Source organism: Contarinia nasturtii, unplaced genomic scaffold (assembly GCF_009176525.2).
Source record: "Contarinia nasturtii isolate CC-2019 unplaced genomic scaffold, AAFC_CNas_1.1 Cnas_scaffold_220, whole genome shotgun sequence".
NCBI lineage: Eukaryota > Metazoa > Arthropoda > Insecta > Diptera > Cecidomyiidae > Contarinia > Contarinia nasturtii.
This window is the reverse complement of record NW_022197577.1, coordinates 3,326,483-3,340,438: the sequence shown is the minus strand read 5'-3', so window position 1 is coordinate 3,340,438 and position 13,956 is coordinate 3,326,483. Positions and strand designations below refer to the sequence as shown.

Sequence of the window (13,956 nt, the reverse complement as noted above, 5' to 3'; positions counted from 1 at the left end):
GATTGGAATTCTCCGCAACTTTGAGTGTTTGACATTCTGGGTTTGTGATTAATACATTTTTGAAAATCGAGTTAATTTGGGGAATTTCCAATGAATCCCGCATTGTTTTATTTTTGACGAATTTCGGATGAAAAATTTAGAAATTCAGACTGAATTTTGTGGTTTTTTACCAGAATTGTTGAAATCTAATTCGGAGAATTTACTTATCATGTTTATCTGAATGAATTAAATGAATTAGATGATGTTTATCATGGAATTTTTGTTCAATGCAAACCCGTGTGGAAACTGGAAAAAAGGTTACTGACTTTTTCTCTATAGTCAACTGCGATTGAAGTTGAATGAAGTTATATTTTTCTCTACTAGGATTGATTGAAAAATCAGTCAAATCAACTTAAAATAACTTCAATCTCAGTTGGCTTAAGCCAAAAATGTTCAGTCAGTCAACTGTTTAGTCAGTCAGTAATTTTCCACAAGGGAATGATATCTTTGGTTATTATAATTATTTCTTATCAACAAAGTCGTGGTGACTGATTGATGAGTTGATGTTTAGTAGGAGAAATCGTATCTTATTCGTAATAAACGTTTATTGGCGAGTCAATATGATTATTCGTTTCCGGCTAAGGCCAATGTTCGATTAGAAATTCGAAAACAAAAAACAACTAAAAGGATGCGAAAACTGATTATTATTACCAACGCTGTATGAACAATGTTAAACCCCAAGTCAGTATAATACGCTTTTCGAAGAGTGTACACGCTCTTCTCACACTCTTCGTATAGTTTTATTCGACTCCCTTCTCACACTCTTCTCACTCTCCTCTCACACTTTTGCATAAAACACGTATATTGAGTGAGAAGAGAGTGTGTAATGGTATTGGTAATGCTATCAGTGCTGTCACTGCATTCTAGTGGAAGTAATGTTTGTATTTTGATATTTGAACGTTTTTGACGTTTATAGCATTCGTCAGCTGTGTCAAAATACAACAGAACTACAAATTCATTTTTTTTGTATACGTTCATTTTTTTCAAAATGTCAAAAATAAACAAAATCAAAAACTATCCATCAGTGGAAAAATTTATTATAAAGGAAAAAAAAGAAAATTTTTTAGAGAAAAAAATTGAAGCTACGGAGCAATAAACGTGTTTCATGCAAAAGTGTGAGAAGAGTGTGAGAAGAGTGTGAGAAGGGAGTCGAATAAAACTATACGAAGAGTGTGAGAAGAGCGTGTACACTCTTCGAAAAGCGTATTATACTGACTTGGGACTGATTCACTAGCACCATAAATTTTGTTAATTAACAGCAATTGAATATTTTGTATTGAAAATTATCGTGTTTGCGTGTATGTGTGTGTGCACATAGGTTTGCGGTACAGTTTTCGATTCAAAGTTTTGTTGTCGCTCATGAATGCATTAGTTGCACTTGTGGCAAGACTGCTTGATTCAACCACAAATAATTTCAGGAGTAATGACAGAATTTGGTTAGATACATCGATGACTCTCTCGTGAGCCAGTGAGAGTCATTTAGTACTTTTTCGATTAAAACGTTTCGCTATTTAAATAAAATTGTACATTACCAAGTTCAGATATCAAGCTAAAATGAGCATTCTTTTCATTGCATTGAGTAAGTAAATTTCTCAGATTACCAAGACGTAATTGTTTTGACTTATGCATTTATCTGACTGCATAAATTTTCTCGCCGATTCAATTTAGTTACAATAATTATATTCCATTGGGGCCGAGAATGCGTTTAGTATTAATTGGGATCTGTAAAATGTAAAAAGTGAAGATTTCATATTCACATGCTAATTAACCGCAATTCGTTTGGTTTTGTCTATGTACCATATTAAACATACAGCTCAAACTGATTTATATTTATAAAATGCTTTATTTGTTATTCTTTGCTGACTAACGACAGACTCGTCGGATAGAGAGGAAGAGAAACGTAGAAATCTAAAATGCGTTGCAAGATGAACATTTCGATAAAAATGAAATGTCTAAGAATTCTAAAATTCATAAATCAAACGATTGTGGGCAAATATTTGCCAATAAAATCTCTCATTGCACAAACAATGTGATGAATGTGTCCAATGCACTTTCGAAACTTTCTAGCGAATGAAAGGAAGAAAAAGGAATGAAAATGAAATAAATTGGTTGATCTCAATAAAGAGTTCTACTGTTCATGAGTTGTGCGATTTTGAATGTATCGAATGATGTCATCACAAATATAGTTTGTGGCATATTTATAAAAGACAAAGACAAAATATGACTGTTTTATCAAGAAAAAGTTGAAGTAAACTGCATTAAATAATGCAAGTGACCATGTTTGTGAAAGAGAGTGGACAAAACTTGAGACTAACAAACAATGGAATTGAATAATTGATGTGACTCCTTGAATATTTAGTCGATTTTTAGAATGCAGCCTCGTTTCATATATGAATTCCTTAACACAAACTGAATGCTTTCCATCACTTCAAATCGAACCGCATGTTTATTGATTTTATGTGCGACCATGTGTGATTGTATTCATAAATTAATTATAGCGAATGACATTCAATTCTTTGATTTACTCGCATCACAATTACAATTCACATTCTGATGCATCGGATAAGTTTGTGTATCGAATGATTTGCGGTTTGAGATAGTACATTTAATTAAATCGAAGGGCGGCGACAATATTCAAAACTATTCAAACGAGCACCATCTCAGGGGAATTGGGTCCAATGGTTACGATGGGTAATTCAAAACGAATTTGGCTCCTTTTCTTCTTCTACCCAGAAAGAAATTTAACATCCGAACCAATTATATAGATGGCGCTCTGTTGACGCTTTCGATGATATTTGCAGTGACTATTTTTCTTCTAGACTATTCACATCCTTGTATGATGACACGTTGTGACAAATCCAATTCAAATATTTTTACGGAAATTGAATGCGATGGATTTATGTGCTCTGACAGGGATATTCAGCTGCGGTTGATTTGAGCAATCGCTATTTTCTTTGATATTATATTTGGTTTATCGTATTGCTTCCATTCCAATTGACAGATTAAGGATGATAATTACACGATTTTCTATTTGAAGTGAAGCAATTAAGCGAGAGTCAAGCGCAATAAGGGCACACTATATAAACGCCATCTATTAATAACCGACTAACTACAATGTAAATCAAACGTATCTGTTTCCCCTTTTTATTTACTCCCTTCCCCTCTCGCTATACTTTTACATTGTAGTTAGTCGGTTTTACAAAGATGTCGTTTCTGTGTAAGATGTGTGACGTCACAATGTATTTATATGGATAGCGCTCGACTCTCGCAATTAAGTTGTTTGGTTCTTGATAATCGATCCATCTAATCCATTTTTGTATCCTTCACGTTTATTTAAATTTATCATACTCGTTTTGTTCAGAATTCAAAACATATGCTTGTCCGAATAATTTCTCTGAAGAATGACTGGTAATTTCATAGAAAAAATTCTCATCGACAAGTAACATCACAAAGACTGGCAAATTACTTGTCGTACCATTCGGCAGTAATAATTCAACGTTTCTTTTGATTTGCAATCAAAACTCACAAATGAAGTCAAATGTGGACGACTCTATGTAATTGTGAGAAGAACTAAAGTCGAAACAAAAAGAATTACGATTACTACGAAACAAGGCCAATTATTCAGTACACACGACTACATGCTATTAACTACGCTATATATAGTCCATTTCCATTTAAATCAATGAACATTTAAAAGTCTCTTGTAATTACAAATGCTTCAATTATTCAGTTCGAATTTTCGGACTTTTTTTCCATTGTCGGAATTACATAATCTACTTCAGTTCAAGACCCAATTTAAAAAAAAAATTACCATTTGCTGTAGTTTCGATACTAGTAACAATTTCGAAGTTTTCCACATGTTATTCAAACTTAAAGTTTGAATGATGGTTTCGAACTTTCTCAGGCGAAACGCAATTGGCGACTTTCAAATTCGAAATAAATTTTCTTGGAATTTTTTTTGTTTAATTCGCCTGAATGTATGCCGGCCAAAACTTTCGTTTGAAAAAGTTATATCGTGTGTGCGACGCCTGAAGATATGTGAAATATTTTTATTATTTACTTTATTCAAATTGATATCTCTCCATAGTTCGTGGTCACCGACATATGATTATGTAAATTATGAAATCATACGATAATTAATTAACAAAAAAATTTCTCAAATCGATGAACGCATTTATTGACCGCCACACATTTGGACATTCTAATGATGTAACAAAGAAAGTTTTCACTTTTTTTTTCGAGGAACATTTGTTGGTCGTGCTTGGGTCATTATCGCTTTTAGATGAAATGCAACCAACCCAAATTTCATTTTCTATTCAATTGTTGTAGGAATGTGCATTATTTTTTTTAACATACGAATCGTTAAGGTGTGTACTTGTGATGACGCAAAAATTCCATTTGGTATGTGCTACTATTTGCGCGAACTTTCCCATGATAAACATAAATCGCGGTATGTCAATCCGGAAGAAGTAATGGGCGCAGAAAAAAATTTATCGGCAACAAAACTAAATGACGGCAATATATAATGTAAAATTGACTTAAAGTGAAACTTGATGCGCAGCCTAAAACGCGCTCCGAAGGTGTCAAGACAAATGAATGATCTCATGAAATTTCGTAAATGTATGAGCACAAATGTGCACGCACATTCAGCGAGCACTTGTTAAAATTCGATGTTATATCTAGTGTCAACATTACCTAAATATCGAGCCGTCTATTTTTGTTGTTCGCCCGATTGAATTTACATATGTAGCATATATTCCGCCCCAAAAAAAGACGGTTTCTTCCATTTTGTTTGTTGCTCTCAATTGCATAGCGATGTTTCATTTCGATCTGTATTCGATACGTGTAAATTGGTACACGCAAAACTTTTACTTTGATCAATTGCAAAATATTTGTATTTTGTTGTATTTTTTTTCTGCTCTCTTCTTCGTCTTTTTCACACTTGTTGTTCTATTTGTGATGCTCTTGTTTTCTTGATCGATCGTATATACTGAAGTGGATTTTTGACGTCGATAGGTTTTTCATTGAACGATAGAAAGAAAGAAACGACAAAAAAGTTTTGTTTGATCAAATGAATGAGATCCTAAATCAAGTCGCTGCCAATTCTTTTAATCAAACCATCATTAGACTTTCAATCTCATCTCATTTCGTTCGATTGTTATTCAGCTTACCCAAACTGAAATTGAAAAGTGATGAATCGTTTGTTTTTAGTTTTTCATCGTTTCAAAGCAATTCAAAACCGAAGTTTTGAAAACCCAATCAAACGCAAAAGTCAATTACTCTTTGAGGTGCGAAAGTTTACTCATTTTCATTTTCAAGACTCACATTAACACAAGAAAGAAATAAAAAGCAATGAATATCATCTCGCGCTTTGGAAATTGAAAATATATTTTGGTCTTCTTTTTTTGTATTTTGCTGCTGAGTTCTTTTTTTTTTGTGGTTTAAAACAATGGATCGGTAAACAAATATATTCAAAATACCGCAAAGTGGATGCGTCAAATCGAAATGGTGTATTGACGGATGGCTGTCAACAAAACCAAAAACTATGCACAACTGAAGAGAACTCTATTGCAAATGCCTCGATAAAGTAAAGAAGAAATAAAAAAGTGTACACACCAGTAAAATTAAATGCCGATTCATGGAACAAAACAGTTCATTAGTTACGCGAGTCGTGCGTTATTGTCGCCCAATGCCAACACACACAATGCAACTGAAAAAGAAAGTTCTGAGAAGATAAGTGGCGGTTGTTTTATTTATTGGCAACGCACAAAGCCAGCTATGATTCCAACAACAGTTTTGTTTGTTTATAAGAGTAACTTATTCAGTCAATTGAGACGAAATCGTAAAGTACAAGCAAAAACTACAGAAAAAATCGTGAATGTGCACAAAATGACGGGACATAATCATGAAAATCGACACACACACACATTTGGTGTGTGTACTTTTTTCGGGCTTGTTGGCTCATTCGCACAAATTTCTCTTTAATTGTGCGTTGTCGTTTTGTATATTGACTATCAAATTCTACAAATTCAACTTTTCGTATAATTTTTTGTTTTGTTTCTCATAAATTAGTGTGGCTCATGGGCCGTTGTATTTTCTTTGACATCCCAAATCCATTATCTGGCATTGATTTGAATTTTTTTAATTACATTACTCATGTATATCGGGAGATATGGAAAGGCCGTGAGAGTTCAAATCTCAAAACTCGATATCAAACGAATTTAACCGAATGTAACCAAATCCAAATGGCTATAAATACCAAAATGCATTTACATCATTAGAACAGCTCATATGAGCTCATATATACACGTGACACATCAGATAATACCCATACACGTGTGACCGTTTCAAATGCTACGGAAATTGAAAAACGGTCATGCCCAAATTGAATCCGATTCGATTCATCTCAAGCTCTCAGCTTCCGATTAATTTAAATACATACACGTAACATAGCATTAAAATGTAAATTTAACGACCAAATATAAAAGAAGAAAATCCAAAATCCAAACAAGTTTCAAGCTATTTGAGTTGACTGATTTAAATGGTGGCTTTCTTTTAAATTGCATAAAAGCGTGGTTGGATGACATGTTTACGTACGTTGTGACCTAGAAACCTATTCGATTTCGGTTTCATTAAAATATACCTGAGTGTTTGGGATTAGAACTTTAAGCTATTGAACACGCGCGTTTTTCTTCGAGTTCCATATTCCGGAATCGAAAAGCGTCAAAGCATTGAAAAAAATGAGTGATCCAATTAGCGAACTAATTGTCTTTTGAATCAGATTTTTAGTATTCCACGAACACAATACAATAAAACGTGCAATACTAGTCAAGCTGTTGTTGGGCTCTAGTGCAAATCGAACGAAAAAAAAAGTATAAAAAAAATTGGCAGACAAGAAATGAAAAGAAATTTACGTTTTGCAAGAAAAAACGGCGATGAAGAAGAATGGATTTGAAGATAGCGACAATATTTTTGTTGAATAAAAGTAAACAATGGCTAGAATGTTGTCATGCGATTAGAATTTCCAGCACACGCATAAAAAAATAGTGTGCTGAAATTTTGCAATAGACAAATATATGTGTCAGCCAGAAATCGCTCGCACATGAAACATTTGGATTGATTGAACTACCGTGCACCGATAGTGGTTGCAGACAGTATTCAATTGCTAAAGTCTGTCACGTGTTTTGCATCTGACTCTGTTATTTACATAAAAGGCATTTAAATCGACACAATGGTCGATGCAAAGCAATGCGATGAGCACCACCACGGCAGACATTCAATGTCATTTCAACTTGTTATTATTGGTGCAAAGACAGTGTGACGAACTTGATGTTTGTATGTGCAGTTAGGTTTGCGTTTGAAATTGCGTTTTTTTTCTATCTCTTTTCATTTTTGTCTTCATGCATTCCATTATTCCATGCAGTGACTCAAATTCATACGACGAAGAAATGCACGTATTAGAAAAGTCGTTCAATGATAACTTTCGGGCGCTGTAACAACGAGCCACCAATGTGTTTATTGTTTGTTTCTTAAGCAGCAGCGACTTTATTAAATGCACGTTACACTTGTTATGCATCACTTCGGATACTCTACTTATGCTGCCATAAAATTACTTTTATGCACAAGCTGTGTGTATTCATTCATTGTGCGGCCAATATTGTACACAATGCCGTTGTTTATCATTTTAATTGTTAGTCGAGTGTGAGTCAACAATAAGGCTTGGCATGTATGCCGTTTCGTATTCTTGCGCCAGCCCATTCGAAAGCAATTCGAAAATTACTTTTCCTAATGGGAAAAAAAGCGTACACACTACACACACATATATGTGTGTGTGAAACAAAACAACGAATTCTCCGCAATGAAATGATGAATGAGCAGGCATATGCGGCAAAAATTTCCCGGACCTGCCTGAGAAAATTGACGACTTTAAATGAATGATTATGTCCGATGTAATTGTGGTGTAAGCGCCGCATCATTTTCAACATTTTATCCATAAATAGCATAGTTTTTGGTGAATTAAAAGCATTCTTCAACATTGTTCTCGTTTGTTTTGGATCACATTTTGTGTGTGTTCGTGTGTGTTACCGTTGAGAAATGTCGGTTAACTCAATTATAGACTCATGTGGCCACAATTGTATGCTCAGTACCGTATCTAAATTTTTTCTCTCTGACACTTTACAATATTCGCTCATATCTCGGATGATTTTTTCATCGCTACTCTCGCTCAAATGGTTTGTTTTATTTATTTTTTTTTTTTTTTCGAAAACCTGAAGACCTAAAAAAAGCCAACACGTCGTGCATAGACAACATTGATCACTTTTCATACAAAAGATGTGCGATGTTATTTATTTGCTATTGTTTGCGCTTATACTGTTTATTTCGGACATTGCTTAATAGTTTGGTTTTCTTCATTAAACTTTTATATCTTGAATACACGTACTTGTGCACGCGTTCTCTTGAAGAATCGCCCAACAACAATGAAAACCAACCATTTCAAAGAAATACAAATGAAAACCAACAATGCGTCGACCGACATGTAAATACCAAATGTATTAAACAAACTTTTACTTGAACTGACCCCGAATACAACAAAAAATTTTCCTTCCAAAGACTTGAACCTTTTTTTTTTCCACACTCAAGCCAGTCTAGACGAGGAAAAGTGTATAGAAAATTGTATTTAAATGAAAATGCGTATTTTTTTAGTTTTTTCTTTCTCTTTTTTATATTGGTTCGTTTTAAATAATAATTGAATAATTTAATGACACATAATTAAAATAAATTAATAAATAAATTTATGGTAAAAAAAAACAATAATCGATTCAAAATACATTTTTGTTTAGACGAAAAAAAAAAGAAGATTCAGATGACGTTAAAACAATACAAATTTTGTAGAAAAAAAAAGTTCTGTGAAAAATTACTTCGAATTGTTGTAAATGTGTTTTTTTACACCAATTAAGTTTTGTTCTCATTTTAAGCTGCATTCAATTAAATTATTAACTCTATTATTTTGGTATTTGACTGTTTTTGCGTTGCATCGTTGGATCGGCGAATATTGATTGTTTATGTACAGTACCTCAAAATATCGGTTGTGCTGCGATCCACATGCAACGCTAGTATTTTACCTCATATTTGGATATAGTTGGATACCTTCTTCTACTTCATGATTTGAAACTAAAAAAAATTGATTCTATTTTCTGCGTATTTTCTTCTTGTTGATGTCGTTGTAGTATTTGTTGTAGTTTTTTTTTTCTCGATTATCTAAATAAATACTAGATTTTGTTTTTTTCCTCGTTCGCCATTTCTCGTTACTCACAACGTGCTTCATATCGTTTTTTGTATGTGAATAAAAACGGTTGTTATGATCTAACGATGAAATGGGAATTTTGTGCGTGTGTGTGTCAACGATACAGTTTATTGTTCAGCGGCTGGAATTTCGCCGGCGTGTGCATTGTAGGCCAAATCTTGTGCGTTTTCATAGTTTCTGGCATATGGGTATTGTTGTGAAATACCTGATCCCGATGACCATCCACTTGTTTGTGCACCTTGTCCCCATCCATTGACACCGTTGGTTACTTTACTGAGCAAGCCATTGCCAGCGGCACCGAATTTTTGGAAACCAAGAATAGCGGCCAAAATGAATGCAATCTTTGAGACGACCAAAGCCTTAATTGCCAAGAAAATCAAACCACCCAAGAACAATGGAACGAGAGCAATCAATTTTGCACCAAAAGCCAACAACAATGGTCCGGCAACTTTCTTCAATTTACCACGTCCTTCTTCGATGGCACGTGCAACATGTTGTGTGGTCTCTTTTGGGAATTTCACTTCCAACGAATGTGATTGAGCAAAGTTCGACAATGAATCCATGGCCAAATCGAAGAGACGACCACTGCGTTCCGATTCTTCAGCTGGTAGTGAGTCGACGATTTCATTTTCCGAAATTGCTTTAGCATTGCGAGCCGAAACGGTTGGATCTCTGAATAGAAGAAATAGAAAATTTTCAGCAATTAACAAAATTAAACACTTTTGAAAAGGCACACCAAAAAAAAATATGGAATGACAATTTTTTTTCTCAGTTTTTTTTTTTTTTTTTTTTTGACAACACAAATGTTAAAGCGTCGTTTATTCTGAAAGCAAATTGTTCGCTACCTATTGAAAGAAACTCCTGGCAAAATTTCGATGCTTGCACTACGAGCGGCACGATTCAAAGCTGTAATTCCTTTGACTGATAAACATGTCACTGTATCTTCACTTCCCAAACAATTGGCAAACATTTTACGGAACGATGATGATTCATCGTTAACACTGTTAGCACCTGGAGCGGCGCAAGCGATAGCCAAAACAGCTGATAATACCACAAACACTTTCATTTTGATTTTGGATTTTTTGTTTATGTTGCTTTTTTGTTGAGATAGATATTGTACACGACTTGGTCGGCGATTTTAAAATGTTAACGGTGTGATTTTCAGTTAAACTGTACGTTTAAACGTTTGCAAATGCTCTGATCACTGATCGGTGTTGCTGAGGCTTTTATACTGATCACGCACGATTCATTTTTCATACCATCAATGGGCCTACACCATCTCCATGATACCATCTCTCCATCAAGCAAGCATTTCTTTCGTTCGTTCTTTCTTTCGCTATCTTCCATTTCTTCAGTCGCTGCCGCTTTTACGTTGACACGATCGTATTCACATTCATAGGCCAGTGCAAACAAATTTATTCGAATTGTGTAAACCGTGGACGATCGGTCGGTGTGTACACGTGCGCTTGTTCGTTGGCCACACCAATCTGATTCAATCCCAATGTCATTGGATTTTCGTTGTTGTTGTTGTTAGAGTTATTGTGTGTGATTGCGGCTACTATTTTCTTTATTTAATTACACAAAGAAAGTAAAATCAAACATACAGATTAAACAACAATTGGATTTCTCCTTTAAATTATAATGTAACGAAGGTGACAAAATCAACGAGTCATACGCCATTAAGTCAAAACCGAAAAACCACCTTTGAGAAATTATTGTTATTGTACTTGGTATTTTTTTCTTCTTTTTCCTTCACAAGTATCATATAGATTACTTTGGCAATTCCATTACTGGATGCGAATTGAGTCACACACCTGTTACTCATTCGGAAACTATTTTATTAACTCTCTTTCTTTGCCCATAGACGAGATACGTAGGCCAATTATATCCGACGAAATATTAAATCGTACAACTCTTCGGCAAATCAATTGTGTGTAAAAATCGCGTTAAAAATCCATCGAACGAACGTTCGAAAAAAAAGCAAAGATAAACATTTAAAATCGTGTCATGATACACATTTAAGGCACGAGCGCAATTTAATACATGCATTGTGCGTAAGTTTAAGCCCAGTACATCATTGCACCACGAATGTTAATGGCACAAAAGGCAAAGCATTTCAATTCAACATATGTAATCATCATCGAGCAATTTGTATATTAATTTTTTTTCATCGTTTGTGTTCATCTCTGTTTTGCTTTTTATCTTTGCACTCTCAGCGCCAAATCCCAATAATTTTTCCCCATTTCGGAACAATTTCCAATGCATAAGCAGCAAACAACAAAAAACTATAATACCGAATAAAAGAAGAATAACGAGAAAGTAATTTTATTTTATAATATTACTACAGTTTTTTTTATCTTCTGGCATTTTTATATGGTGCAGTGTTTAGATAAAAACAAAACGAAATGGATTCTTTTGTTTTTGTGTTGGCATTTTGTTTTTCTTCAGCGCATATGATAAACATGCAAACTTTAATCACATGTCGACACATATTCATTAGAAGAATTGAATTGCTTGCAAACAATTAAAATGAAACGAGCCCAGACAACGGTATACGCTTCTGCGTAATTACATGCTGGCCAAATTGACCTTACTTTTCTAAGTTGGACCACACAAATAATGGTAGCTCTCCTATTAATTTGGCCAATTCCATTTTGATCGTGTGTTCGGTCTCAATTCAGAACCAAACAAAAAAAAAAACAGTAAACTGCACCAATTTCGATTGCGAGTATAGAATTCATTTTCCACAACAACAATGTGTATATGAAATAAAAACCGATTACACACAATGATGGTGTGCAGTGTGCACTTTATGAAACGCAACGGCACAATTTCATTAATCATTAAGAATTTTTGATGTGGATTTTGTGTGTTAGAAAAATTCATAAATCACACAACTGGAAATTCGTGATACAGAGATATACAGAGACTTGGTGAGAGAAAATGCATGATGAATGGTTTGCTTTATATTTTGTTGCTAAAAATTTTTTCGAACGGAATAACCACAGCGAATTGGTTGTGTGCTGTTTTTTTTCGTTTGTTCTTAATTGCGCGTCGTTTTGCTTCTTTTTTTTGCAACACCAAACGGAAATAGATCTGAAAAGTATTTACGGTTAAAGACCCATGGTATATCGTTCACAACGCCCGATAATGATGATTCACTCAATCGTATTACATAATGAAATGCTATACATTATATTTTTCGAGAAGTTATTCAAGTCATTTCGATGGATCATGCATACATGACGATGCGCTTGCCATATTATAATCATATATTCATAATAAATATAGGTAACCCGCCTCGTGTCTTTTTTACGTAAAACGATGATTTTCAAAAAAAACCACACACCGAACACTTTCTCATCACATTTCATGGGCAGGAAAGAACTCTTAAGGTGAAAGTTTTTTTTCTGTTGTTTTTTTGGGTGATAAATTTACTGTCTGTTTCTGATAGATGCCATTGAATTTTAATTTCATAAGATCTCGTAATGATCGAAGTCCAATAATCTCTAGATAATAGATGCAAAGCAATTTTCGAGGAAGAAGGAGAAGAACTTAATTTTACTTCATACATTTCACAATGTATATATTTATAACGCGATACCAATTAACTTTATCGCTGTCGAAAGGTTTTGGACGTCATTTGAAATAGAAAAAAAATATGAAAGAAACATAAAACCATCAGCAAAACAATCTGGCCTGCGCATTCATCTTGAAATTAGAACCAGTTTCGAATGCATTTTCTCATTTTCTCACACTCTTTGGTTCTTGGCTGCCCATTCATTTTTTTATTGCTTTTCAATGACACACACACACACACACACACACACACACACAGTGAAAGAGATTTTATTTTTTTTGTCCAAAAATAGAAAAGAAAAACGCGGAAAAACAAACCAATAAATAAACTAGATATGTACTCAATTCCAAACAAACAAAGCGATAGACACCTATCACAGTTTGAATTTAACCACAGAAGATAGTTAAATGAGAGAAATTCTATTTAGGTCAGGGCTATATCCATTGGTCATATTCTTTTTCTTTTCTTCTACTTATTCCAAATACGCTTTTTTTCGCTCTTCTCTCTTTCGTCGTTTCAAGTTTCATTTCGTTTGCTTTGTTATTGTTGAGTTTGTGTGCTTTTTTTCTCTCGTTCGTTGTAATCGTTCAAGCAAGACGGATTGACACAATGGCATACTCACCGTACGCTAACAAACATTTTAACGACATGTTTCGCAGAAGATGGGTTGTGCGTGCATGTGCATACACTATGGCTATTTAGTATTTAAATTTTTCAATCCGGATCGGCATTTGAGTGCGTAAAAATGACCAATTTAAATAAAAGAAGAAAAAAATTCGAGAAAAAAAAGACACACATTATAATGTACATTTATGGAAATGAAGAATTTACTTTCTATTTTTAGATCTCATTCTCGAATGTTATGGAAAAAATATTCATGATTTCACATGCATAATATGTTATTTATATCGTAGATATATATATATTTTATTTTTATAAGAAAAATAAATAAATAAAGCCGATTTCCTTAATGAGTTCGTTTGTGCGTCATCGCCTCTGCATTGCGTAATACCGCACCCGATGCAAGTCTGCG

General features: G+C 34.0%; 1 protein-coding gene across 1 annotated transcript; it reads right to left on the bottom strand.

Moving 5' to 3' along the window:
- Positions 1–9,268: 9,268 nt before the first annotated feature.
- Positions 9,269–10,552, bottom strand: LOC116337191. Its single transcript, XM_031761572.1, has 2 exons — positions 10,189–10,552; positions 9,269–10,015 (listed from the first exon to the last, which is right to left on the bottom strand). The coding sequence occupies exons 1-2, from the start codon at positions 10,407–10,409 to the stop codon at positions 9,451–9,453; spliced, it is 786 nt and encodes a 261-aa protein (XP_031617432.1). The 5' UTR covers positions 10,410–10,552; the 3' UTR covers positions 9,269–9,450.
- Positions 10,553–13,956: the final 3,404 nt, after the last annotated feature.

Bases quoted from the DNA above. Each gene is read 5' to 3' on its own strand.
- LOC116337191 (XM_031761572.1), bottom strand. From the start codon at position 10,409: ATGAAAGTGTTTGTGGTATTATCAGCTGTTTTGGCTATCGCTTGCGCC. The intron at 10,016-10,188 runs GTAGCGAACAAT...TCTTCTATTCAG, and splicing joins CCAGGAGTTTCTTTCAATAG to AGATCCAACCGTTTCGGCTC.